A 25,486-nucleotide genomic window follows, 5' to 3' on the forward strand; every position below is an offset into this window, starting at 1 on the left:
GCTAGCATTCCTTCATCTTTTAAGGTTTTCAGGAAATTTACAAATGGCTACAAAGCTTTAAAAATACTATGTAACTAAGTAACACCATTACCAGTTCCTGAAGAGAGCGCTCAAAGAAAACAATGAAGCTATGATGGATGAGCATAGTCATAGTCAGAATAATGAAATAATTATAGTTTAAAAGGCAGAAATCTAAAATAATTTTGTTTTGCTTAATCATAAAAGGTCAATACCAACTTTGAGGGCAAGGCTAGAGCTCATGAAGCCCTGGGTTCGACCCCAGCACAGTCCAGTCCAGGTTTGGTAGCACACACCTATAACCCCAGCACAGCACAGTCCAGGTTTGGTAGCACACACCTATAACCCCAGCACACTACAGTCCATGTTTGGTAGCACACACCTATAACCCCAGCACAGCACAGTCCATGTTTGGTAGCACACACCTATAACCCCAGCACAGCACAGTCCAGGTTTGGTAGCACACACCTATAACCCCAGCACAGTCCAGGTTTGGTAGCACACACCTATAACCCCAGCACAGCACAGTCCAGGTTTGGTAGCACACACCTATAACCCCAGCACAGCACAGTCCAGGTTTGGTAGCACACACCCATAACCCCAGCACAGCACAGTCCAGGTTTGGTAGCACACACCTATAACCCCAGCACAGCACAGTCCAGGTTTGGTAGCACACACCTATAACCCCAGCACAGCACAGTCCAGGTTTGGTAGCACACACCCATAACCCCAGCACAGCACAGTCCAGGTTTGGTAGCACACACCTATAACCCCAGCACTTGGAAGTGGAGGTGAGAGAGTCACCCTCAGCTACAGTGAGGTCAGCATGGGAGTCATGAAACACTGTCTCACAAATTGGGGTAGGGAATGGTTTTGAGAGATGACCAAATATTCAAGAGGCATGAAGAGATGGACAGGCATGAAGACTGTGGAGTTCAGATGCCAGAATCCATGTGAAAAACTTGGGGCATGGCTATCTGTGCACCCCTCCCACCTCCCTTCCTCCAGCACTCGGTCTTCTGAATGCCTGGGATTGCAGGCAGGCATGCCCCACCATGCTCAGTTTAACTGTCTTTAAACGTTTCTGTATTTTCTAAATGGTCTTTAGATCCTACAACCATAAAATGCATTCATCAATGTAATGTCAAAAGACTAGACAGAGAACTGGGCACAGGCTCTTCTGGGTCCAATACCAAACAAGCAGATAACAAGCCACAAAAGTAAAAAAACAGAGACAAGCAATTCTAGGGCAAAGATATCACAGTTACATGTAAAGGAGAGAAGTGGTAATATCTTCTAAAAAAATTTTTTTAAATACATTTATATTCAAGATACATTCTGACAATACGTTTGATTCCTAGTACCCACACTGGGCAGCTCACTCTAGCTCCAAGTGATTCAACAACCTCTTCTAGAATCTGAGGGCACCTATACTCACGTGCACATATCTACCCACCCACTCACGATATACAGATATATAAAATTGTGTATGTATATATAGATGCACATACACAATTATATAATACGCCCAATTAAATAAAGTAAATCAGAGCTGGAGAAAGAGCACAGTGGTTAAGAGCAGCTGCAGAGGACCCAGGTTTGGCTCACAACCGCTCCAGTTCTAAGGATGTGGTGCCTTTTTTGGTCTCTCCAGACACCAGGCACACAATGAATAAACTTACTTAAATCAGGATAAACCATCATACATATAAAATAAAAACAAATCTTTTTAAAAATAGATAAAATATAAAAGTTTTTAAAATGTGAATGAGGGCCCAATGAAAGGCACTACAGCTCGGCAGTGGCCACATCTTAAATCCCAGCACTCGAGAGGAGAGGCAGGAGGAGCTCTGTGAGTTCAAAGCCAGCCTGATTTACAAAGTGAGTTCCAGGACAGCCAGGGCTATGTAAGAACCTGTCTCAAAACAACCACCACCAGAGAGAGAAAAGGCACTATAAAAGAACTTCCAAAAAATAATGGCAGGCTTCTCTGTCTGCTGTCAAGATAAAATTTCACACAAGGTATAAAAATGGCTTAAAACATTTTTTATTACACTTATTTATGAGGGGATCATGTGCTTGCAATGGTAGCACAAGTGTGTGGGTTAACAGAGACTTGTGGGAGTAACTTCTCTCCTCCTCTTCCGAGTTCCAGGGAGTAAACCAAGTTTTTAAGCAATTGCCTTTACCTTCTGAGTTATTTCATTGTCCCCAAAGGACTTTCTTTTTCAAGAAAAAATTTTTAATTATTTTTATTTTATTTATGTATATGGATGGTTTGCCTTCACGGACATGTCTGTGCATCGCCTCCAGAGGCCTCAGAGCCCCTGGAGTTCAAGATAGAGACCTGTGGCTGCTGGGAATGGAACCCAGGTCCTCTGGAAAAGTAGGCAGGGCTCTTAACCATGGAGCCAAGTGTACAGCCCCATGAAATTATTTATTGAAACATGATTTTCTGAAAAATAGGAACTGCTAAAGTTAGACAAGAAAAAAAATCAGATAGTTTAATAAAAACTGAGTAAGAAGTTCAGTTCATTTAGAGCCCAGAGGGACATTTGAGGAGCATATTTATTTCTCTAAACTTTAATTACAGCTTCCATATTTTACTTCTAATCACCGAAAAACATGCTACTTAAAGTCAGTATATGAAGAAACCAAGATTTGATATAAAATATAAGCAAAGAGAATTCTCAAATGCACAGGGTACAAGAACAGCTTATTCATATACTACCTTATATATATATTCATATACTACCTTATATATATATTCATATACTACCTTAGCATAGAAAAGTGGGTTAAACAAGTGCTACAGTAACAATCTACATCTATAAAGTAAATAAGCATACAAGTTCCATTAGTAAAAGATTATCTCTACGAAAACTCCAGCATAGCAGTCCCCCCTAGCCCCCACCCAACCCTGCCATAGTCTGAATGTAACTGGTTCCCATAAGCTCTAAGAAGTGGCACTGTTAGGAGGTGTGGCTTAGTTGGAATAGGTATGATTTTGCTGGAAGTGTGTCACTGTGAGAGTGGGCTTTGAGGTCTTATATGCTCAAGCCACACCCAGTGTCTCAGTTCACTTCCTGTTGCCTGTGTATCAAGATATATAACTCTCAGCTCCTTTTCCAGTACCATATCTGCCTGCACACTGCCATGTCCCACCACAATGATAATGAACCTAACTTCTGAATGGTGAGCCACCCAATTAACCAATTAAATCTTTTCCTTGTTAGGAGCTGCTGTGGTCATGGTGTCTCCACAGCAACAGAAACCCTAAGACGTACCCAGAAACACAGGAAAGTGTACAGAACTACAGCTGACTGGCTACAGGGACATCCTGAATTTTACCTTAGTCAGCTGAGGTCATCTTCAGCACTTCCTGGAACACAATGGTAGAGGAGAAAAGCAGACTCTAAGACACTTATTTTCAAGAATATGACTGAATATTTCTGCTGGGCATAGCTGAGCTCCCAAGGGCCACAATTAGGAATTAGCTAAAACCCCAATGGAAAGCATGGGAGCCCAGTTTCTGTTGCCTCAGTAAATGGTCTGAGGACCTATGAAGGCCTCACTTGTGCAAAACCAAGAGTCAGATCTGAAATCCTCACATCATACGTAGCATACCCCACATATACAAGTATCTACATTGCACAGACATATCACCAACATACTGTCAGTGTTCATTGTCTTTCCTCCACTGGAAAGTCAGTCCCCAGAGGTCATATGTTGAAGAATGTTATTTTCAGGTGTGTGACTTTTGTTTATGCAGCATTTATTTAACTCTGTGAAGCTGTGATTCTTTGCCTGTCTAAAACATCTGATGATCCAATAAAGAGCTGAATGGCCAATAGCGAGGCAGGAGCAAGGACAGGCAGTGTTGGCAGGCAAAGAGAATAAATAAAAGAAGAAATCTGGGAAGAAGAAGAAAGAAGAAAAAAGAAGAAAGAAGAAGAAGAAAGAAGAAAGAAGAAGAAGAAGAAGAAGCAGAAGCAGAAGCAGAAGAAGAAGAAGAAGAAGAAGAAGAAGAAGTAGAAGAAGAAGAAGAAAGAAGAAGAAGCAAAAGAAGGAGGAGAAGAGGACTCAGGGGCCAAGCACCCAGCCAACCATGGAGTAAGACTGAACATAAGACACAAAAGAAGAAAAGGAAAAGGCCCAGAGGCAAAAAGTAGCTGAGATAATTTAAGAAAAGCTGACTAGCAGCAAGCCTAGCTAAGGTCAGGCATTCATAACTAAGAATGAGCCCCCATAAATGACTTTTCTTGGAGCTAGGTGGTGGGCCCCCCAAAGAGTAAAAACAACCACAACAGTCATGACTCTGTAGCAGCTCAGTTCCCTACAGAGTGGCTGGCTCTAATTTCTTTAGTAATTGGTTCATTGAGTAAACAAATGAAAAGAATTAAAAACAGGGGAACTGAAGTGAATATGGAAGAATATATAATAAAGCTCATCAATTGTAATTACAAAACTTAAAAACATTAACACCACTATAAAAATGCAACAAGGAAAGCCATTACAGATCAGGAAGAAAACGACAAGTCACAAGGCAGGCCTGGGCAACATGACCGTGTAGGGTTGGGGGTTCTCCTATCTCATGTCATCCTGAAAAGCAAACCAGACTTCACTGAGAAAGAGAAGCAGGAAGTAAGGCTAGAGGCCAAACTCAGGCTGGCCAACTGCTAGAAAGGACCACCAAGGAAACCCAATGGCTGCCAGCAGAATCAGTGCCTGTTACATACGAGAACTGGGTAAGAACACATTATTTTCACATAGTCATTACTGGCTTCCAAGATTATCCCTTTAAGAACGGCGACTATCAGATACCCAATAACAGATAAAGTCTGTTTCATAAACAAAATTTACCACATAGATACACTTTAAAAGACAAGTGGTCCCCAGCACTGCAGACCTGCACAGTTCTGAACAAGTGATGCTGTAGACTGACAAAGCCCCAGGCTTCCTCACACCAGACCACGGAGAGCACTGAAATTGATCAGATCTAGAGAGCTCACTTCTGTCCTGCCAAATCTTCCTCTTTAAAATCGAGTTCTCTACTAGTACTCCCTCCCTCCTCCAATTTTAGCGTACAACACTGAAGGGAACTCTCTTGCTGGATGCAGGCTTATGCTTGTTTTTCTGACTGGGAAGGTGGTTTTATCTTGTGGACGCATCCCTTCACCATTCTCCTCTGAAACAGGGTCTCCTTTTATATTGCCTAGGCTTGTCGCAAATGCCTCAACTCATGTGAATGACCCTCCTACTTCGGTCTCCCAAGTTCTAGAACCATTGGGTATCTGTGATCCTTCTCATGAGCTAATTGCACTCATTAAAAGCATCCAGCCAGTTCTGGAAAAGATGCTTTTTTGGCTAAGTCTGACCTATTTCAAATGTTCTACATCAGCAGCTCTCAAGCTGTTGGTTGAAACCCCTTGAGGGGTGTCAAAGGACCCTTTCACAGGGTTCACCTATGACCATCAGAGAATAAAGATTATATTATTAACTGTAAATACATTATGATTCCTAACAGTAGCAAAATTACAGTAGCAAAGAAAATAATTTTTATGATAGGGGAATCACAACATGAGGGTACTAAAGGTCTGCAGCATTAGGAAGGTTGAGAGCCACTGATCTAAATGGTTAGGCTTGACTAAACCAAAGGAAACATTAAGTCAACATTATAGCCCTCGCTAGTAACACTATGGCTTTGCTGTCAAGTATAGACTGCCCTTTTCAAAAAAGAAAAGCATGTGATCCTTTTGTACGGCTTGTCTGGAAACTTACATAAAACTTATGTTCTAATAAAACATCTTGCTGTTAAGCCGGGCGGTGGTGGCGCACGCCTTTAATCCCAGCACTCGGGAGGCAGAGGCAGGCGGATCTCTGTGAGTTCGAGGCCAGCCTGGTCTACAAGAGCTAGTTCCAGGACAGGCTCCAAAACCACAGAGAAACCCTGTCTCAAAAAACCAAAAAAAAAACAAAAAAAAAAACAAAAAAAACAAAACAAAACAAAAAAACATCTTGCTGTTATAAAAATAAACTAAACTAGGTAATTAGTTAGAGGGAAGTATTTCACAGAGTTTAACACAGTAAATGATTTTATTAAACAAGACATAAAGCTTAAACTACAAGGCTGACCTGGATGAGACTAAAAGGCTTTAAGAACTCCCCCCACGCTTCGCTGAGGCTCTCTACCAGGACTTAGCTGAGTTCCACCAAAAACACCCCAAGGTCAATCTCCTCCAAAATGCATATGATCTTTTAATCGTAGCAAAGGAGAAGAGAAAAGTCTTGACTCGACCACCCACGTCCTTTGGACCCTGCACCAGCTAGGGTACAGGTGTCTGCCACAAAAGCCCAGCTCTGCACCAGCTAGGGTACAGGTGTCTGCCACAAAAGCCCAGCTCTGCACCAGGGAGAGTAAAGGATGGGTAGCACTGGCTGTCAGTAGCTGAACTGAGACCAGAACCAGCAAACCCCAACCTACAACCAAAAGGTAAGGAAGGGAATTCCTGGGTTCAGTGGAATATTGCCACCTCTGGATTCTGCAATTTGCAGAAATAGCCAGCCCTCTATACGAATCCAACGGAGCGGAAGATCTCTTGAATAGCAGACAGACAGGCTTTCAATGCCTTAAACAGCTCTCAGTAAACACCAGGGATAGACCTTCCAGATATATAACTAAATCTTTTCAGTTGTATGTAGATGATAATCGGGGCGTGGCAAAAACTGGAGAGACCTGTGGCCTGTCTATCCAAAGATTGGACACAGTCGTCCAGGGTTGGCCCCCATGCCCACAGATTATCACAGCCACTGCCCTACTAGTCAAGAATGACGACAAACTTACCATGGGCCAAACTCTAGCCATCACTACCTCCCACTGAATTCATCAGAGGCCCTCTATGCCCCCCAAAAGGAAAAATGTCCCGAAGATGGTTGAACCATTGGGTGGAAGCAGTAAGACAACTTTGAGGGAGACAAAGGAGGGTTCACATGTACCACTGAAGGTCAATTTCAGCGTGACCACTGGGGATGTGAAACCTGGGCCCCAGGATGGGGAATCAATAGTGATGAACACAGATAGTCACACAGAAGAAAACTGTGTTGTTCCCAGGACATGCATCCCACCACAATTATCCTTAAACACTGGGATTTGTTTTCCCCTTTTAGATGGGACACAGGGCTAACCTGGTGAATCAGAACAGACAAGATAGGAAAAGACCCAGGAACAGAATTCACCATCCAGAAAACTAGCTTTGCCCAGTCCTCCTAGACCCAAAGGACCTCTGATAAAAGATCAGCCTCTTCTCCCCCAAAAAGGAGTCCAGACCTATGAGGCACCAGCCATCACCAGACCTAAGGGACCCAGCCTTCACCAGCCCCAGTGTCTAATGTCAAAGAAGGCTAGACCTAAAGGACCCCAGCCATCACCAGACCCAAGGAATCCCAGCCATCTAAGGGACCCCAGTCATCACCAGACCCAAGGAATCCCAGCCATCTAAGGGACCCCAGCCATCATCACATCTAAGGGACCCCAGCCATCTAAGGGACCCCAGCAATAACCAGACCTATGTAGTCCCAGGCATTAACAACTCCAACCCCATGGTCAATGCCCCCCACTTCCACCTTCAGATACGGTTCTGCTGGAGAAATCACCCCTGCTTGGGATAATCAATGTTACATATGCTTATTTGAATGCTACCCATCCTAACCCCAGAATGGATTGTTAGCTTTGGCTAGACCCCAAACCTCCCTTTTACATTGGGATTGTCCTCAAGGAAGGTACCCCATCAACTCTTAACTTGTCTGGGAAGTCCTTCTGTATATGTATTGCTTTTATTGGTTAGTGAATAAAGAAGCTACTTTTGGCTAATGGCTTAACAGAATGTAGCCAGGCTGGAAAAGATAGAAAGAGTAGGCAGAGTCAGGGAGAAGCCACGGAGCTGCCAGAGGAGAAAGACGCAAGCCACCAGCCAGAACCTTGCCAGGAACCTCATGGTAAAATATAAAATATAACATAAAAGAAATGGGTTAATTTAAGATATAAGAGCTAGCTAGCAATACGCTTAAGTGGTTGGCCAAGCAGTAATTTAAATAATATAGTTTCTGTTTGATTATTTCAAGTCAGGGTGGTCTGGAAACAAACTAGCGGCCTCACCCAGCACCTAACAGTTCCCCGTGCAGCCTCCAAAGTTCCTTTCCCAGCCTAACTCTGGGGAAACTCCAGGGAGAGGAAATATGTTTTAACTCTTTCAACTGCCCTCTAGCAAATACCACCCTACTCCTCAATTTGTACAAACTCCAGCACTTAAGCGTCCCTAACACCAAATGGGCTGCCTTAAACCTAACTACCCTCTTGGTAGCCCTCCATCAACTTGGTGTACCTGTACTTTTGGCTTGACACCCTGCCTCGCCCTAGGACATTTCTCCGAGAAGGATAAGCCTGAGCTTTGTGGATTAGTTCATATTGAGACTCAAGTCCTATACTATAAAGGGGAGGCAGGGAGAATGTATATGGGGACTACAGGCTTATTTCACACTAGGAGAACACCTCCTATATTTGTCCCCCTCCTGATAGAGGCAGGATTGCAGGGTTTACCACCCTCGGGACATCAGTCTTAATCACTGGAGATTCATAACTTGCACGTCCTAAGCAAACAATCCAACAGAGACATTTCCTACTTCCATTCTTCCATGTCTTTTCTAGAAAATCAAGTTGATACACTGACTGAAGTGGTCCTGTAAACTGCCGTGGCTGGGCCTACTTTTCTTTAGGGAGGGAGGTGTATGCATGGCCCTGGGAGAAACACACTGCTTCTATGCCAACCATTCACGTGTTATTAGAGAGACCCTAATAAAAGAAAATCTCCTTACTAGGAAGGAGGAAAGAAAACAAAGTACCAACTAGTATGAATTACTTTTCAACTGGCCCCCTGATTGACAACCTTGTTCTACTGTCTGTCACCTACGTTATCTATGCCATTGCATGCTCTGCTCCAGATCACACAGGCATTGTCAAGCTCATGATTCTAAGGGCACAGTACAACCCCCTATTTGAGCCCCTAGATGAAGATTCATTTCATTAGTCATAAGACAAGAGGGAATGAAGGGAACAGACAAAAGAAGCTTGACTTTAGACTCCATTATACCTGAGAACTTTCCAGTGGCTGAATAACCTCCTCCCTTAACCACAGAAACAGTTGCTATGCATCTCTAGTTCTCTAGAAACATTACGGCTGTTCTTAACAACAGATGGAACAAATGAATTTGATTGGTTGGACTGAAAAGTTTGCATTGTATGTTGTAGATGAAGACTGTACTTTCTTTTCCTGGTCACCCAGACCCAAATAATCACACAGAAACTATATTAATTACAATACTATTTGGCCTATTAGCTCAAGCTTATTAACTAGCTCTTGCATCTGAAATTAATCCATAATTCTTATCTATGTTTAGCCACCTTCTCTCAGAGTACCATTCTCATCTTTCTTCCTCTGTGTCTGACTGACAACTACATCTCTGCCTTTCCTCTTTCTAGAATTCTCTTAGTCTGGTCACCCTGCCTATACTTCCTGCCTGGCTACTTTATTAAACCAATACCAGTAGCAAATCTTTACAGTGCACAAGAGCATTATCCCACAACAGTATGATGGCTGACAATTATGGAACATACAAGGAAAGTCGCAAATCTTTGATTTCTGGCTGGTGGAAATTTTAACTATAACTTGGCAACAAATGTTTGTGATTTTTATGCTTATAAACCTGCTTCTACCCCTGTTCAGTACTGTCAGGGGAAACAGGCTCCCGAGTCCTTGTTCTGCAGGTCTGATCCATCCGTGACCTGTGTGATTTAATAACATCTTTGGAACCAATAAGTGTTGTCTCTCTCCTTCCTCATGGCACATAATGAACCTGGTATAATAAAATCTCCACAATAAAATGCTCATAGAAAAAGCAAATAGCAGGAAGTAACAGTATGTCATTCATATAAAGTTTAAAAACACATTAGTCCTTCTACGTATTGCATATATACATATACATACACATACACATAATAGGTAAACAAGAATAAATTAAGGACAGTAATTATACCTGGGCAGGCAACAAAACAAAAGACCCTAAGGCAACAAAGTAAAACACAGAAATTTGTCAAGGTGGGATGCTAAAGACTTTCCATTTCATTCTCCCAGAGAGCTCCTACTTCAAGACAAAACAGAAGGGAAACAGAGAGCTGCCTCTAGGACAAACACAAACCAAAGTCTCAAAAATATGACAAAAAAGTCTAAGAAAGAAAGAAATTAAAGCACAGCTTTGACACAAGACAGTGAAAATGTACTCAGCAAAGTCTGAAGAGTATATATATAAACTAAAATCTGTGAGAATAACTAGAGAGAATCTGTTTTTCTGGTGAGGGATAGTCTGCTATAAAGAGACCTGGGATTCTTAAGTGGTTTCAGAAATATGGACAGTCAGTGGCTGGGCTTGGGGCAGGAAAAGGAGCTCACAAAAAACTGATTTTGTAAAAAGATCACTATAGAATCTCATCTAGGAAAACTAGACAAAATGAGTAAGGGCAGAGAAAACTTGGACAGCATTCATTATAAACCAGTCAGACTTAAGAAGTGTTTCAAACATTCCACCCAGTACCTAGCAGGCACGAGGTCTAAGGTTCAATTCCTAGTACTCAAAGAGAGATCCCAAATATAACATTCGTCAGGGCAAACCTCATCTGAGCAGATGCCAGTAAATCCAAAGGGCTGAGCACATACAGCAACCTATCTGTCACACGAGAATACGTCAGGATGAACAGAAGGAAACTTGGAAAATAATCACCTTCCCAAATATCTTAAGCTACCAAGGAAAGTATAAGAAAAACTACAAAATACTTGGAAATGAACAAAAACAAAAATGTATCAACATTTGTAAAATGCAGGTTAAGTTAGAAAAGAAAAATCTTAAATCAGTAACCTAATTTCTCATGTAAGTTAGAAAAAAAGAGCAAAATAGGTTCCAGATGGGAACAATTATAACAGAGATTAAAATAAAAATAATGGCACACAACACAGGAAAGCAGAAAAAGACTAATGAAACCTAAAACTGCCCCTTTGAAAGTCTAATAAACCTGACAAAAGTGGAGAAGAATTATGGCTCACTAGGCGGGCTGTCCCATGGGGAGTGGTAACACAGTCCAGAGCTTCCCGGCAGGGTGTGTGTGCTACAGACAGTTTTAGAGCTGGGGCGGGCCACCACTCATAGTTCACTGACGAGGAAACTGAGAACAAAGATGTTAAATTATCTACCCGAGTAACAAATACTTAAAACTCAACCTCCAAGTTTTAACACTTATGAAACCAAATACTATACACCAAATACTTTACTTTTCACCAGTATTTTGGTTTAAAATATGAAAACAAATGAAACTCTGGAGGGAAAGAAGGAATCAATGTGAAAATTACTGTATAACTTTCTTCTGAGAAAGTAACATTTCAAATTCATCCACCCACACATTTCACTCATTGTTTATTATTATTATTACTATTACTATTATTTTTTTGTTTCTCAGGACAGAATTTCTGGCTGTCCTGAACCTCACTCTGTAGACCAGGCTGGTCTTGAACTTAGAGATCCTCCTGCCTCTGCCTCTCTAGTGCCAAGTGCCACCACACCCAGCCCATTCTTGTGCAAGGTGGCTCAGTGAGTTTTATTAATGGTTGGTGTGCTTAGTATTGCAGAGTTCACTCAAGAAAATTGAGGGTGTGGGGCTAGAGAAATGGCCCCACTTGTTCAAGAGGTCACAAAATTCAGTTCCCAGCAACTACGCTGGGAAGTTCAAAACCCTTTACTTCATTTCCAGGACATCTGATACCCTTGGCCTCCACAGCTGCCCATGCAATGCATCTGGCATAAACCCATACAGTCACACATACAAATTAATCTTCAGAAAACAAAATAACAGAGTGCTGGCTGGCAAGGTGGCTCAGTGAGTAAAGGCACTTGCCACTAAGCCTGAAAACCAGACTTTGACAGCAGAGAAGTGCAGAATGGAGACGGCAGCTCCCACACGTTATTCTCTGACCTCCATGTGCTCCCCATAGCATACGTGCAGCACACAAAATTAAAATGGAAGAAATGTGAATGTCTAAGTAATAAAGGAAAAAGGGGGCTGGAGAGGTGGCTCAGCGGTTAAGAGCACTGACTGCTCTTCCAGAGGTCCTGAGTTCAATTCCCTGCAACCACATGGCGGCTCACAACCATCTGTAATGAGGTCTGGTGCCCTCTTCTTACATGCTGGCATACACACAGACAGAACACCGTACATGTACTAAATAAACAAATCTTAAAAAATAAAAATAAAGGAAAAAGTTGCTAAAATATTCAAGCTCCTGATTATTCTAATGCACAAAACAGAGAAACTGTGCCACAGTTTACATCAATACAATTCTACTACAACAAAAGAAAGGAACTATGGATCCCAAAGACATAAACAAGTGCTACATAAAAGATCAGCATTAAATGTTGTGCAACAGCATACTCAACATTCAAGCAAGCCCAGTTTTCTCTAGATATATTAATAAATCTATTTGTTCAGCATGGTACCAAATTATATATAAGTTTTTCCTAAAACAATTATTTAATATTGGTAGCCAATGAACAAAAGAAAGGAAGAAAAGAAAAGAAAAGAAAAGAAAGGGGATAACGGGCTGACACACAGCTTTCTGAAACAACTGCCACATTAACCGTAAACCCTGGAATACCATCATTAGCAACTGAAAAGAAATTGGTTTGGAAAAGTGGCAAAAAGACTGGTGTATGACCAAGAAGACCAAGAACCTGGCAAACACATCCAGAAGACCCATGTAAGGAAAGAAAAGACTGAAACTCTTCCAGGGAAATAGAGTCCCCTGAAGACACAGGTAAACTTCCCCTCCATAACCTTGCTCAGGAAATGAGCTACCATAAATCCCCAAACCAAGACGCTCTTGGGGCCAGCAAAAATGGCTCAACAGGTAAAGGTATTTGCCATGACAACCAGTCAACCCGAGTTCAATTCCTGGAACTTAAGTAAATGTGAAAAGGGAGAACAGACCCCATTAAATTATTTAGGCCCCCACAGCAATTGTCTTAATAAGGTGAGCTGTCTCACCACCCCAGACCCTAAGTCTAAGCCTGCTCTATTTTCTTAAAAGACCCCAACTTTACCTTTGCTAAGACATGGGATCCAATTCCAATCCATGAGAGGGACAGTCTACGCAGACTCCAGGAACACTGCCACTCTGGGATGAGCTTCCTGGAAACTGCTATCCAGCCATAAAGAGCAGAAGAAAGCCCAGACAGGGGAGTAGCAGTGCAGGTAGGAAGAACCGGATTCTACATGAATTCACCAGCCACCCAACCATCAGTCAGCACAGCCCACCCCTTTAATTCAGCTGACATTCTCTGCTCCCGTTGATGGTAAAGGCGTACAAACTTATTCAGATGGTAATGGTAATCACCACAAAATACAGAAATAGAGTGCAAATCCAGTAGCGTGGCCTACATACTTTGGAGATTGACAAAGTGATTCTATGCAATTCATATGAAAAATGTCAAGTCCTGTGAAGATTGAGAGACATTTCTATGAAAGTAGCATGTGTGAGCTGTTACCACATGTTTACACTCAATATAATTTAACAATGTTTACTCTTACAAGACTCATCCAGTAAAGAGAAAACTGTTCTTAATGAGAGTTTCCTATAAGAAACTAGTGGTCAACTTTACAACTAAATTAAAAGCGACATACTAAAACTCCTTTGAAAGCTAGAACAGGAAGAAAAACTGAAAAGCAGTGAGACATCGAGATTGTCAGGTGACCTGCCTGACTTCAGGGCACTGAGCCTTTGCCTTGCTTCCTGCAACTCAAATCCAAACACAATGCCTGGCACAAGATAGCTATTTTGTATTTATTAAAAATTAATAAAAGTTGGGGCTAAACAGATGGTTCAGCAGTTAAGAGCATGTGATGCTCTTGCAGAGGTCCAGAGTTCCAAGGGTTCCAAAGCCCTCTTCTGGCTTCCCTAGGAACCTGCACTCATGAGGTTATATGCACACACAGACACAAGCAAAAAAAAATTCTATGTAAAAAACTTAATAAAAACAAATGAAATACACATTAAGTGTCATGCACATCACAAAAAAAAAACCTAAATAGAACACAAACAATATGACTCATTTATACACACTTAATAAAACCTCGGAACGCCAAGGGCAGCTGGCCTAGTATGTAACAGCAAACAATGAGATGCTGTCTCTTACAAGGTACAAGGTCTGAATGACACCCAAGCTGTCCTCTGATCTCCAAGCACACACCATAATACTCACCCTCCACAAGAAAAACACAAACAAATGATAAGCCTCACCACACAAGACATCTATATTCTATATCCTGTCAATAAAGCTGATAAGATTATAGAATAAGCTTCAAAAAGGGGCACACAGCCTTATCACAATAATAAAAGCTAATAGTTAACATCTTCTGAGTTGCAACTATGTATCAGTCACTTATTCTAATGCTCTATATACATTAACTCCTCCTATTCCTCAGATCCAAAGAGAATACTGCTCTTAATTTCCTACTAGAGATCAAGAGGTTAACTAATTTAACCAAATCAGCTACAACTCCAGCTCCATGCCTGCCTACCTGCTGCCATGACTCCCACCATGATGGTCATGGACTCTAACCCTCTCAAACAGTAAGCTCCAAATAAACCCTCTTTTCTATAAGCTGTCTTATCACAGCCACAGCAGAGGAGCTAAGACAAGAACTGAGCCCCACAAGCTGTCCACTGACCTTCGCAGGCACATAGCTGCACACATGAATACCTGGGCGTGCACACACATACACAAATGAATACGATACAATTATTTTAAAATAAAAATTTAAAGCAACAAGAAAGTAAGTTAACTGCAAAGAAAGCAAAATGCTGAAAATGAAATTGGCAATAAAATTATATAATCATGTTACCTGGCTCAGGTATATATAGAAATAACTGAAGATTGTAATCTTAACTCTTCCGTAAGTCAACAGCTTCTAAAAATTAAAATTAGGAAATAATGATTTTATACTTTCAGGAAAATACAAGAGCTTAGTAAGCACTGTCAAGTACACCCAAGGACCTGCACTCCATCCCAGAGCCCACATCTAAAAAGCCAGGGATGCGGCACTCTTAAATGGAAAGGTGAGGTGGATCCTGGGGATGCTGGCCAGCCAGCCGAGCCTGACGGGGAAGCTCCAGGTCAAGAAGACCAGTAAGGTTTCGGAATGACACCACAGGCTGACTTCTAGCCTCCACTCATAAGTGCATGCATCCACACAGCACATGTATATTGGTTCTGATGAAAATAGATGGGGCGGTGTGGCAAGGAAATGCTATTTTAAAGTGAGTCTTCCAATACACTTGACTTTAATACTATAATGTGAGCTGTAGAAATAAAGTTAGAAGAAAAATACATACTCATACTAAAATAAAATATGCAGAAAAACACAAATGAACTATAAAATTACAAATCTCAAACAACCAGAGAAAAATGTCTAATTTCTAAATCATTCAGCGCTTGGTATACGTATTATAAAAAAATCAAGCTCTTCTAAACCACAGAAGCTACTTTGTAATTGAATTGTATGCTTTGTCAAACATTAAGGATAATATTGCTAACCTTGAATTTGCAACAGGGTCTCTTACTGGGACTAGGGTAGACTGACTGACCAGCCAGTGAGCCCCAAAGATTCCCATCCCTACCTCCCCACTGCTGTTATTCCCGGAGAACTCTACCACTTTTTTTTTTTTTTTTTTTTTTTTTTTGGTTTTTCGAGACAGGGTTTCTCTGTGGTTTTGGAGCCTGTTCTGGTACTAGCTCTGTAGACCACGCTGGTCTCGAACTCACAGAGATCCACCTGCCTCTGCCTCCCGAGTGCTGGGATTAAAGGTGTGCACCACCAGCGCCCGGCCACATGCAGCTTTTTTAAGTCGGTGCCAGGGACAGAACTTGAGTTCTCATGCTTGCAAAGCAAGCACTTTATCAGCTGAGCTATCTCCCCAATCGTCATTATTTTATGATGTTTTCTTCAATTATTACACATGTATCATGAGGGACAAAAAACCCAGACCAATTTTTAGTGTCATTTGCAGTAATATCCTTTTGGCACAGGGCTAGTCATACAGAACACACACAAATTTTGTGTTTTTGTTATATGCCAGGTGCATGTACATGACTGGTATGCCTGCATTTGGAGGTCATAGGTCAACCTCAATGATGTTCCTCAAGGGCTGTCCACTTTGTTTTTGAGACAAGGTCTCTCACTGTGACCTAGAAAACACTGATAAGGTTAGGCTGGCTGGCCAGGAAGCCCCAGGATCCTCCTGTCTCCAGCACTGGGATTTTAAGCATCCATCACCATGCCCTTTTACATGGGTTCTGGGGATTGAACTTAGATCCTAAAGTTGGTATGGAAGGCCTTTTATGGACTAAGCTATCTCCTCAGCATTCCCTTTCTTTGTTAAGACAGTCTCACTCTGTAGCCCAAGCTGTTCTTAAACTCACAGTAATTCTTTTGCCTCAGCTTCCCAAATGCTGAAAATGCGGCCATGAGCCATTACAGTTGAATTTGGCAAATCATTTCCCATGCCAGAATTCATATTTTGAAAACCCAGGTATGGTGGCATATGCCTGTAATACCAACACTAGGGGAGCAGAGACGGGAGGATTACTGCGGTTTGATGACTGGTCTAGGCTACTTGGCAAGTTCTAAGAGTGAGTAAATCTGACTTCCCAAAACACATAGGACAACATCTGAGGACAACTCCCAAGACTGTCCTTTCAATGTGTGCAAGTGAGCATGCACATTCACACACAAAGAAACTCACTTGTATCTCCAACAAGCACTCTTCTACCTAAAAAAAAACAACCAGAAGTATATTTTCACAGTATATTATTAAAAGTCAGGTTATAATAGAACGTAAACAGCTGCTCTTTCTTGGCAACAGGATTAGCCTTACTTTTTTGTAATGCTCTCCAGAATTTTCTTTAGAAAATTAGTATGGCTCAGAGGTTAAGAGCATTGCCTGCTCTTCCAAAGGTCCTGAGTTCAATTCCCAGCAACCACATGGGGGCTCACAACCATCTGTAATGGGATCTGGTGCCCTCTTCTGGCCTGCAGCATACACACAGATAGAGTATTGTATACATAATAAATAAATATTTAAAAAAAAATTACTAACTATTTTTGAAGCTGGAAAAAGCTTTATACTCTTTTTTTAAATTTATTTATTATGTATACAGTGTTCTATCTGCATGGCAGAAGAGGGAACCTGATCTCATTACAGATGGTTGTGAGACACCATGTGGTTGCTGGGAATTGAACTCAGGACCCCTGGAAGAGCAGCCCGTGCTCTTAACCTCTGAGCCATCTCTCCAGCCCCAAGTTTTATACTCTTAATAAAGGTATATAGGAGTATAATGAAGTTTTATAGTCTTAATCAAAGGATTAAAAATGCAGCTCACTTGGTAAAGTGCTTGCCTAGCACATCCACAGCACAAAAGAAATCAGTATAGTATAACTCTAGGACTCGGAAGGTGGAGGCATGATGTTGAGAATTATGAAGTCATCCTTGGCTCTACTGTAAGTGTGAGGCCAGCCTGGGATACATAAGACCCTGGTCAGAGTGAGAAAGAGAGACACAGAGATGAAATAAATCAAGAGCCACCGATAATGGCTCACACTAGTGAAGTGGCTGAGGCAGAAGAGTGCCTTAAAGTTGAAGCCAGTCGCCAGGCAGTGGTAGCGCATGCCTTTAATTCCAGCACTCGGGAGGTAGAGGCAGGCGGATCTCTGTGAGTTCGAGCCTGGCCTAAAGAGCTAGTTCCAGGACAGGCTCCAAAGCTACAGAAAAACCAAAATAAATAAATAAATAAATAAATGAATAAATGAATGAATGAATGAATGTTGATGCCAGTCTATATCAGCAATATCATATCCAAGAAAGAGAGAGAAGAGTTGGAGCGATGGCTCAGAAGTTAAGAGCACTGACTGCTGCTCTTCCAGAGGTCCTAAGTTCAATTCCCAGCAACCACATGGCAGCCATCTTTCCATAAAAGTCAGGTTATAATAGGACGTGCCAGTGGGAGGTATAAACATAATAGTTAAATGTTATGGGACTACATGACATTTCCTAGGGTGTGAACCAGAAGGAAAAGCAGCAGGTGAAGACTCCATCTGGAAATAAGGATGAGGAAGGGGAAAGAGCAGTGCAATGCCCCAGAAGTCAAAGGGTATTGTTTCCTATAGGAGCCAGTGATCCCATGAATCAAAGCTACTAAGAACACTTGACTATGTTCAAAAGAGTTAGAAGACATAAGGTACAGACAACTCTTCACAGGAGCCTTACTTTAGGGATGAAAAGTTGCTTATGGTCTCCTAGCATCTTGCTACCTCTTGGCACAGAGTCAGTATTTAACAAGTTTCTCTATAAATGTAAAATCTGCATATTCCTAGTACTTCAAATCACGTAAAAAATCCAAACAAAAGCCAGGTGTAGGGGCATACACCCTTAATCTGAGCCTCAAGAGGCAGAGACGGGTGTTATCTCAGAATCAGAGGTCTATATAGCAAGTTCCAGGCCAGCCAGGACATGAGACCCTGTCTCAAAACAAAAACAAACAAACAGAAAACTTTAAAGCCCCCAGCCTTCATGAGTGCAGATGACTTTAATGAACATGAACTTTCTCTTCTTCCTTAACTTGCTGTCTATTTAGATTCATTTTCTTTTTCCCTAATGTAGGGATTGGTACCTGGCAGCTAAGTGCTCTCCCATCCAGCTCTACTTTAAGAAATGACTGAACAAAAAGAAAGGACTTCCTTATATATTTATCAATTTCCTAAAATTACAGATGTAGCAGAAGTTAGCAGCAAATTTATGAACCTATCACCTAAGAGTCATATAAACAAACACCCTACTTCAAGTGGGATTAAGACAGCCACTTACTTCTCAGAATGAACAATTTGCCCACCCACAACGTGGTTCTTCCCCTTATGGAACATTCAGCAATGGAAACTCGTGGAGAAAACCCAAAACCTACACAAGTAAATTTTCCTACCTGACATAGTATCTTCTGCTAATTCCTTTTCTCTTTCAATTTTTTCCTCTAGAGTTGAAATGCAGAATTCATAGCCAGCAAGGGCAAATTCCTGTCTAGAAAGAAGTATCAACAATCAATCAGCTGTGCTCACATTTTCTCAAACTCTTTACCCTCATAATTACAGCTCTGGTCTAAGCATTATCAATACTGAGAAGTTTCTATCTCTGGGCTGTCAATCTGTATTTCTCCAAAGTTTATTTGCTTTGAAGTCATTTATTTAAGTTAATTAAGAGATGCTGTCAACGTTTTCGTGCTGTGTAGCCATCAGTCTTTCATTATCTCCCACCACAGTTTCCAGTCTGTCTCCCCGTGCAGCAGAGCCCCACCTTGAGGTTCCCAACTGTTGCCATCATGACTTCTGGGAAACTCTGGGGCTGAACATTTCTCTCAAGCTGTGTTTCGACTTAAGCTTTTTTTTATTATTATTCTATGGAAATCAAAATACTAGCTATGTCACAGGAAGGCTTGACGTATAGCCCTGGGCTCTGAAGCATCCAGCCTGACACTGGATAGCTTCTACAGAGTTGCAAAGGAACAGGAAGAAATTCCTTCTTCAACTCTGGTTCTTGCTCTTCCATATTGGTTCTATTTTCTTACCACAACTGACACTGTAAAGTTCAATCTTTATCTTCTAGTGCTGGGCTAGGAGGGATCTGATGGACCAGTGCTAGGCTAGGAGGGATCTGATGGACCAGTGCTGGGCTAGGAGGGATCTGATGGACCAGTGCTCTGTTTTATTCTCAGGAGAAAACACCTTCCTTCTCCAGTCCCAAACCTTGGCTGAATAAAGCTTCCAGCCCCAAGGCAAGAGGGAATACCACAAGATGCGATCTGAGTAAAAGGTCTACAGACAACTCCCTATCTCAGCCTTTTTCCTGCAGTTCCCAGGCCCTCAAAGCACGCTAGACAAGCACTCTGACACTGACCTATATACCCCAACACTCAGTTTCTATAAGCCCGACAGCCTGGCAATGTGTTTTCTTATCTCACGCTTTGCTTAATAAAACAAAATGAAAAAAGTAAACTAACTTAAGTACTGTTAATAGACAGTTAAAAGCTTTCAGTTCTGCGAGACTTACAAACCTTCTTTTTCAGCATTTATAATTTATTTGCTTTGAGTTTCTACTTGTCAGAGGAATTGCAACAGCATTAACATCTAGTCCTGTAGGATGCTACGCTCTAGAGTGGCCACAGCTGCAGAACTCTGGCACCAGCCAAACTTGAAGCTCAAGATCTAAGTCAAGAGCTGTTTTCTGTCTAAAATCCAGGCCAGCCTATGTAACAGAACCAGCCCCTATCTCAAACAAAGCCCAGAAAGACTTGAAGTCAAAGTCCCACAGAAGTTCCAGCCTATCTAGTGCCCAATCAACATGCAGAGAAACTAGCAGGCTAATGAAAATGGAGCAATTGACTAGAAGAGAAGCCAGGGTTGGGACCTCTACCTCAAAGAGCAACTTTTTTGAACTGCATCAAGCTTGATGTGATATCAAATCTCTGCAGCAGCTAAAACCTAAAGGACACCAACCTTACTTCTCTCCCTAAACTCATGCCCTAAATACAACTGTCTAGATATGTTCCTGATTTACATACATGCGCTCCCCCTTCGAATTCTACCTAGAGACAAAAAAAAGTTGTGCCACGTAATGTTTTGCCATCTAGAACCCAGAGAAAAGCAACTAAGATGAAGAACAGCTGAAACAATGCCCTGATACTGACTTCAAAGCAAACACTGGGGCATTTTCTTGTCTGATCGTGATATGAGTGGTGCCTACACCACCAGGTGATTACAAGGTATACAAGAATGCAAACTGCCGGGTGGTGGTGGCACATGCCTTTAATCCCAGCACTCGGGAGGCAGAGGCAGGCGGATCTCTGTGAGTTCCAGACCAGCCTGGTCTACAAGAGCTAGTTCCAGGACAGGCTCCAAAACCACAGAGAAACCCTGTCTCGAAAAACCAAAAAAAAAAAAAAAAAAAAAAAAAAAAAAAAAAGAATGCAAACTGAGCAAGCCAGCGAGCAGTGTTCCTCCATGACTTCTGCTTCAATTCCTGTCTCCAGGTTTCTGCTTTGAATTCCTGCCGTGACTTCCCCCAGTGATACTGTGTGATGTAACAGTTGTTAAACAAAATAAACCCTTTTCTCCCCAAATTACTTTTGGTCATGGTGTTTCACTACAACAAAAGACCCTAACATAGAAATTGGTACCAGGACCATGGACTATGGCTGACAGACCTGATCACGCTGTTTTGGGGACAATTGCAGAAGGACACTGACACTTGAAGCTGGGAAAGCCACTCAATGCTCAGAATTTAACAGGCTGCTGTGGGCGCTTGGGAAATGGGGATGTTGTAGAGATGCAGACGAATGAGGCCTGACTTTTCTGGGGGAACAAGGACTGTCAGGACCGTTTGTGCGCTATTTTGTAATGAGGCGCTGTGGTTTCTCATCAGCTGGAGCTGAAAAATTAGCTGTGACTAACAAGATACCAGTGTCATTGGCATAAAGTGAAGTCTTTGCTGTGCTAGAACAAAGGCTGCTTAGCCAAAGCTGAGAATTAGAGGCGATTTTACCACCAGCATCATTGAGGTGAAATATTCTGAAACTGTTTCCTGAGGGTCAACACACAAAAGCTGTGGTCCAGAGGGAGCCAAAGCCGTATCTCATATTGACAAACTTGGTAAGAGTCACCCAGGTGGTACTTGTTTTGAAGGCATGCAATGGTCATGGGAAGAGCTGAGGCTATGGCCCTGCATGGCTTGGGGGGAGTCCCTGCACATGATGAAAGGGCAGTCTCAGGTGCAGTGGAGACCCCCGCCTACTGGAGACTAGAACCACAGGACAACTGCCAAGGAAGAGCTGACCCAAGTTTATAAGTTATGTATGCAGGGGAGGAAGAGCTAGGGCTGCCCAGCCCATTGGAGATCAGAAGATCTTGAGTCTCAGACACAACAGCTATTTATACTTCTGAGAAGAACTGGGTTTTGCTTTGATTTGATCATAACCATGCCCTGGTTTTTTCCCTCTTAGAATAGAAACTATGAAACTTACTTTGGTTTTACAAAACCCACAGTTGGATATTTTAAAGTGATTGGATTTTAAAGTATTTGACAATTTTTTTAAGACTGTGCATCTTTTAAAGTTATATTATGTTTTAGGCAAGACGTGACAGTACACACCTCTAATTCCAACACTCAGATAGTAGAAGCAGGTGAATCTCTGTGAGTTAGGAGACCAACCTGGCTTATTTTGTGATAGTAATATTCACATGACATATTGGGGACCAAGCACGAAAGGAAAGGATATATGTGAACAGTGATGTTTCTGTGTCAAGGTGACAAGGGGTCAATCATGCTACCTAGTTTGTAAATACGACACAATCTAGAGATAAAGAGGGGCTCTCAGCTGAAGAAATGCCCCATTAGAATAGCCTGTAAGCAAACCTGTGGGGGGGGGGCATTTTCTTGATTGATGATTGACATGGAAGGGCCCAGCCTACTGTAGGTAGTGTTACCCAAGGCAGTCATGGGGTATATAAGAAAGCAAACCGAGCAAGCTAAGAAAAGCAAGCCAGTAGGCATCCTCCTCTGAGGCTTCTGCCTCAGTTCCTGCCTAAACTCTACCACGTCATCCCTCAATAGATTGTATTTTATCACAAGGGTCATTAAAGCCTCATGGGTTGCTAGCTTTTGGCAACATCTAAACTGTTTCCTAAAGCCTTCTATGTAGCTGATGGGATTTTTCCTCTTTTTAAGTATTTAGGGTCATTTGTAGTGGTACATGCCTTTAAGCCCAGCACTCATGAAGCAGAGAAAAGTGCAAAGTTTGAGACTAGCCTGGTCTACATAGCGAGTTCCAGGATAGTCAGGGCAACAAAGAAAAGCTCTGTCTCTAAAATAAAAAATAAAAAAAAGAAAAGACTTTAAACTCATCTACTATTTTAAACCTAATTCCTAACTTCCATATCCAGAATTCCCTCTACTACTGGCTCTATCACCCACCAAAATCCTACTGATGATTATTTCCACTTACATTTAAACAAAACATCTAATTCCACTAGAGCCACTTGTGCCGGTTAGTTTTATGTCAACTAGATACAAGCTAGAGTCATCTAAGAGGAAGGAACCTCAACTGAGAAAATGTCTATGTTAACTGGGTTGTAGATGAAGTGTAGGACATTTTCTTAGAGACTGATGTGATGATGCCCCCCTGGACTGGTGGTCTTGGGTACTGTAAGAAAGCAAGCTAAGCAAAGCAGTAAGCAGCACCCCTCCATGACCTCTGCATAAGCTCCTCCTCTAGGTTCCTGCCCATTTTGAGTTCCTGACTTGGGTTCCCTCCAAATGTTTAAGCCAAATAAACCCTCCCTGCCTCCACATTGCTTTTGGTCATAATGTTTTAACACAACAAAAGAAACCCTAACTAAGACAACACTTATTTTCCAGAATGGATAGTAAGCTGAGCCAGAGACAACCCAAAAGAAATTCTCACCATTTAACTGCATACTTAACTTCCTCTTTTGCTGGTAGTCGCAGAGTGGTTTCTTCAAGTCTATTATGCTGTGGAACTTCTTACACTGTTCCCTTTGCTTCTAGGAAGTTAACTACGGATCTAACTATTTCACTTCTCATTTCAAGCAAACATCAAATACTTGATTAGTTATCACAGTACAGTTACAGGGATGAGGGCTGTGTTCCGCTCAGGTAAATGGAAACGGAAGGAGAGAAACTGAAAAGGTCTCAAAATTACCAAAATGAAAAATGAGACACTTTAAGTATGACATTCAATTTTTGGAGACCCCAAGGTCTGAGTGTTCTGCTCATCACTCTACTACCCAACCACTGCCACTTCTATACTCTGATCATACTTACTTATTCTGAGCGGCATAGATACTGGCCAGCTTCAGAGAAATCTCAATTATTGCATTGTCTTCCTGTTGGGATTAAAAAAAAAAGCAATTCATGAAAAGTAAAAATTTCTTATGGAGTATTTCCAACTTCTCTACTGAATTTGGCTTTAAAGCCAGTCTTTGCTCCTTTAAAGGAATTAGCCAACTATGAATTCTTTGTCCATCATCATTTGGAATCAGTGAAATATTAGCCATTTTTTACAGGTCTAAGGGCGAAATAACTTTTTTTTTTTGTGTGTGTGCTAGGTCTGGGGCTACAAGACATACCCTGGTTGGTTTTAGGTAACTAGACACAAACTACAGTTATCTGAGAATAACTCAATTGAGAAAAATGCCTCCAGCAGACTGTCTGGAAGCAAATCTGTGGGGATTTTACTGATTAATGACTGATGTGGGGGTGTCCAGCCCACTGTGGGACTGGGTGGTCTAAGAAAGCAAGCTGAGTGAGCCACGGGAAGCCAGTAAGAAGGATTTCTCCACGTCCTCTGCTTCAGCTCCCACTTCCAGGTACCTACCTAGAGTTCTGGCCCTGACTTCCCTCAGCGATGGACTTTTGACCAGAAAGCTTAAGATGAAATAAACCCTTTCTTTCCCAAGTTACTGTTTGGTCATGATGTTTTCGTCGCAACAACAGAAACCCTAAGACAGGGAGCTCTCATTTTGTTAGTTGCATCAATGAGGAGGCAACATTAGTGTCCTTACCTGCTTCATACCTCCTCCAAGCAGGTAACTCATTGTCGCTTTAAAAAGTTGTTCTGCCTAAAAGCATAAATATTAAAAAAAAAAACTACATGTGACTCTTGATTCCAAGTACCAATCTTAGGTGCATACATGAATACATGCATACATACACGCGTGCTCCCCCCCCCCAAGGGATATGCAGAGCACTGAGACTCTTATAAAGGGACCAAAGGATCAGGGCCTCATTTCTAATCTGTACCTTAAAGTACCCTGCGATGAATGGAAGCTAACTTGAAGAGATTAATCACCTGAATTCGTGTGACAGATTGCAAACTGTCAATTAAGTTTTCAAAATAGCCTCGATTTTTTAATCAGCCTTCCTTAGTTAGGTGTGATCATACCACAAATTTAAGTTCTAGCTAACAGTAACAGGCAGAGAATGTCAACACCTTTAAGACATTTCATAAGAATGTTACTTGCACCAAATTCTCTCCTTTCCCCTTCCCGCAGGCTGCATGATGAGTCAGCTCACTCATGGCAGATGAAGACATACTTCAAAATGAACCCGAGATTTTTGAACCACACAGAGATGCCTAATCTGCTTGTAGCTTTTTACCTACTTGTGGGCTAATCAATTAAAAAGAACACTTGTATCTTGAGTCACTGTATTTTAGGGACCTTTTTGAAGAATAACCTATCTCCTCACTGTTA

General features: G+C 41.8%; 1 protein-coding gene across 2 annotated transcripts in view; it reads right to left on the reverse strand.

Annotated features, from left to right (window-relative positions):
• The window catches only part of Ttc19 (tetratricopeptide repeat domain 19), a 34,295-nt gene that overhangs the window by 6,138 nt on the left and 2,671 nt on the right, over positions 1 to 25,486 (reverse strand). The window contains exons 5-8 of one of the 2 annotated variants that reach the window (XM_041663852.1): positions 24,797 to 24,853; positions 24,057 to 24,118; positions 19,147 to 19,241; positions 16,917 to 16,943 (exon numbers count right to left, since the gene is read on the reverse strand). In XM_041663852.1, the coding sequence (XP_041519786.1) occupies positions 16,917 to 16,943; positions 19,147 to 19,241; positions 24,057 to 24,118; positions 24,797 to 24,853 (241 nt within the window). The remainder of the gene's footprint in view (positions 1 to 16,916; positions 16,944 to 19,146; positions 19,242 to 24,056; positions 24,119 to 24,796; positions 24,854 to 25,486) is intronic. The other variant, XM_041663853.1, reaches the window with a different exon arrangement.

This window comes from Microtus oregoni, unplaced genomic scaffold (assembly GCF_018167655.1).
Source record: "Microtus oregoni isolate MIOR12 unplaced genomic scaffold, Mior012 000015F_ref0000493, whole genome shotgun sequence".
In the NCBI taxonomy this organism is placed as follows: domain Eukaryota; kingdom Metazoa; phylum Chordata; class Mammalia; order Rodentia; family Cricetidae; genus Microtus; species Microtus oregoni.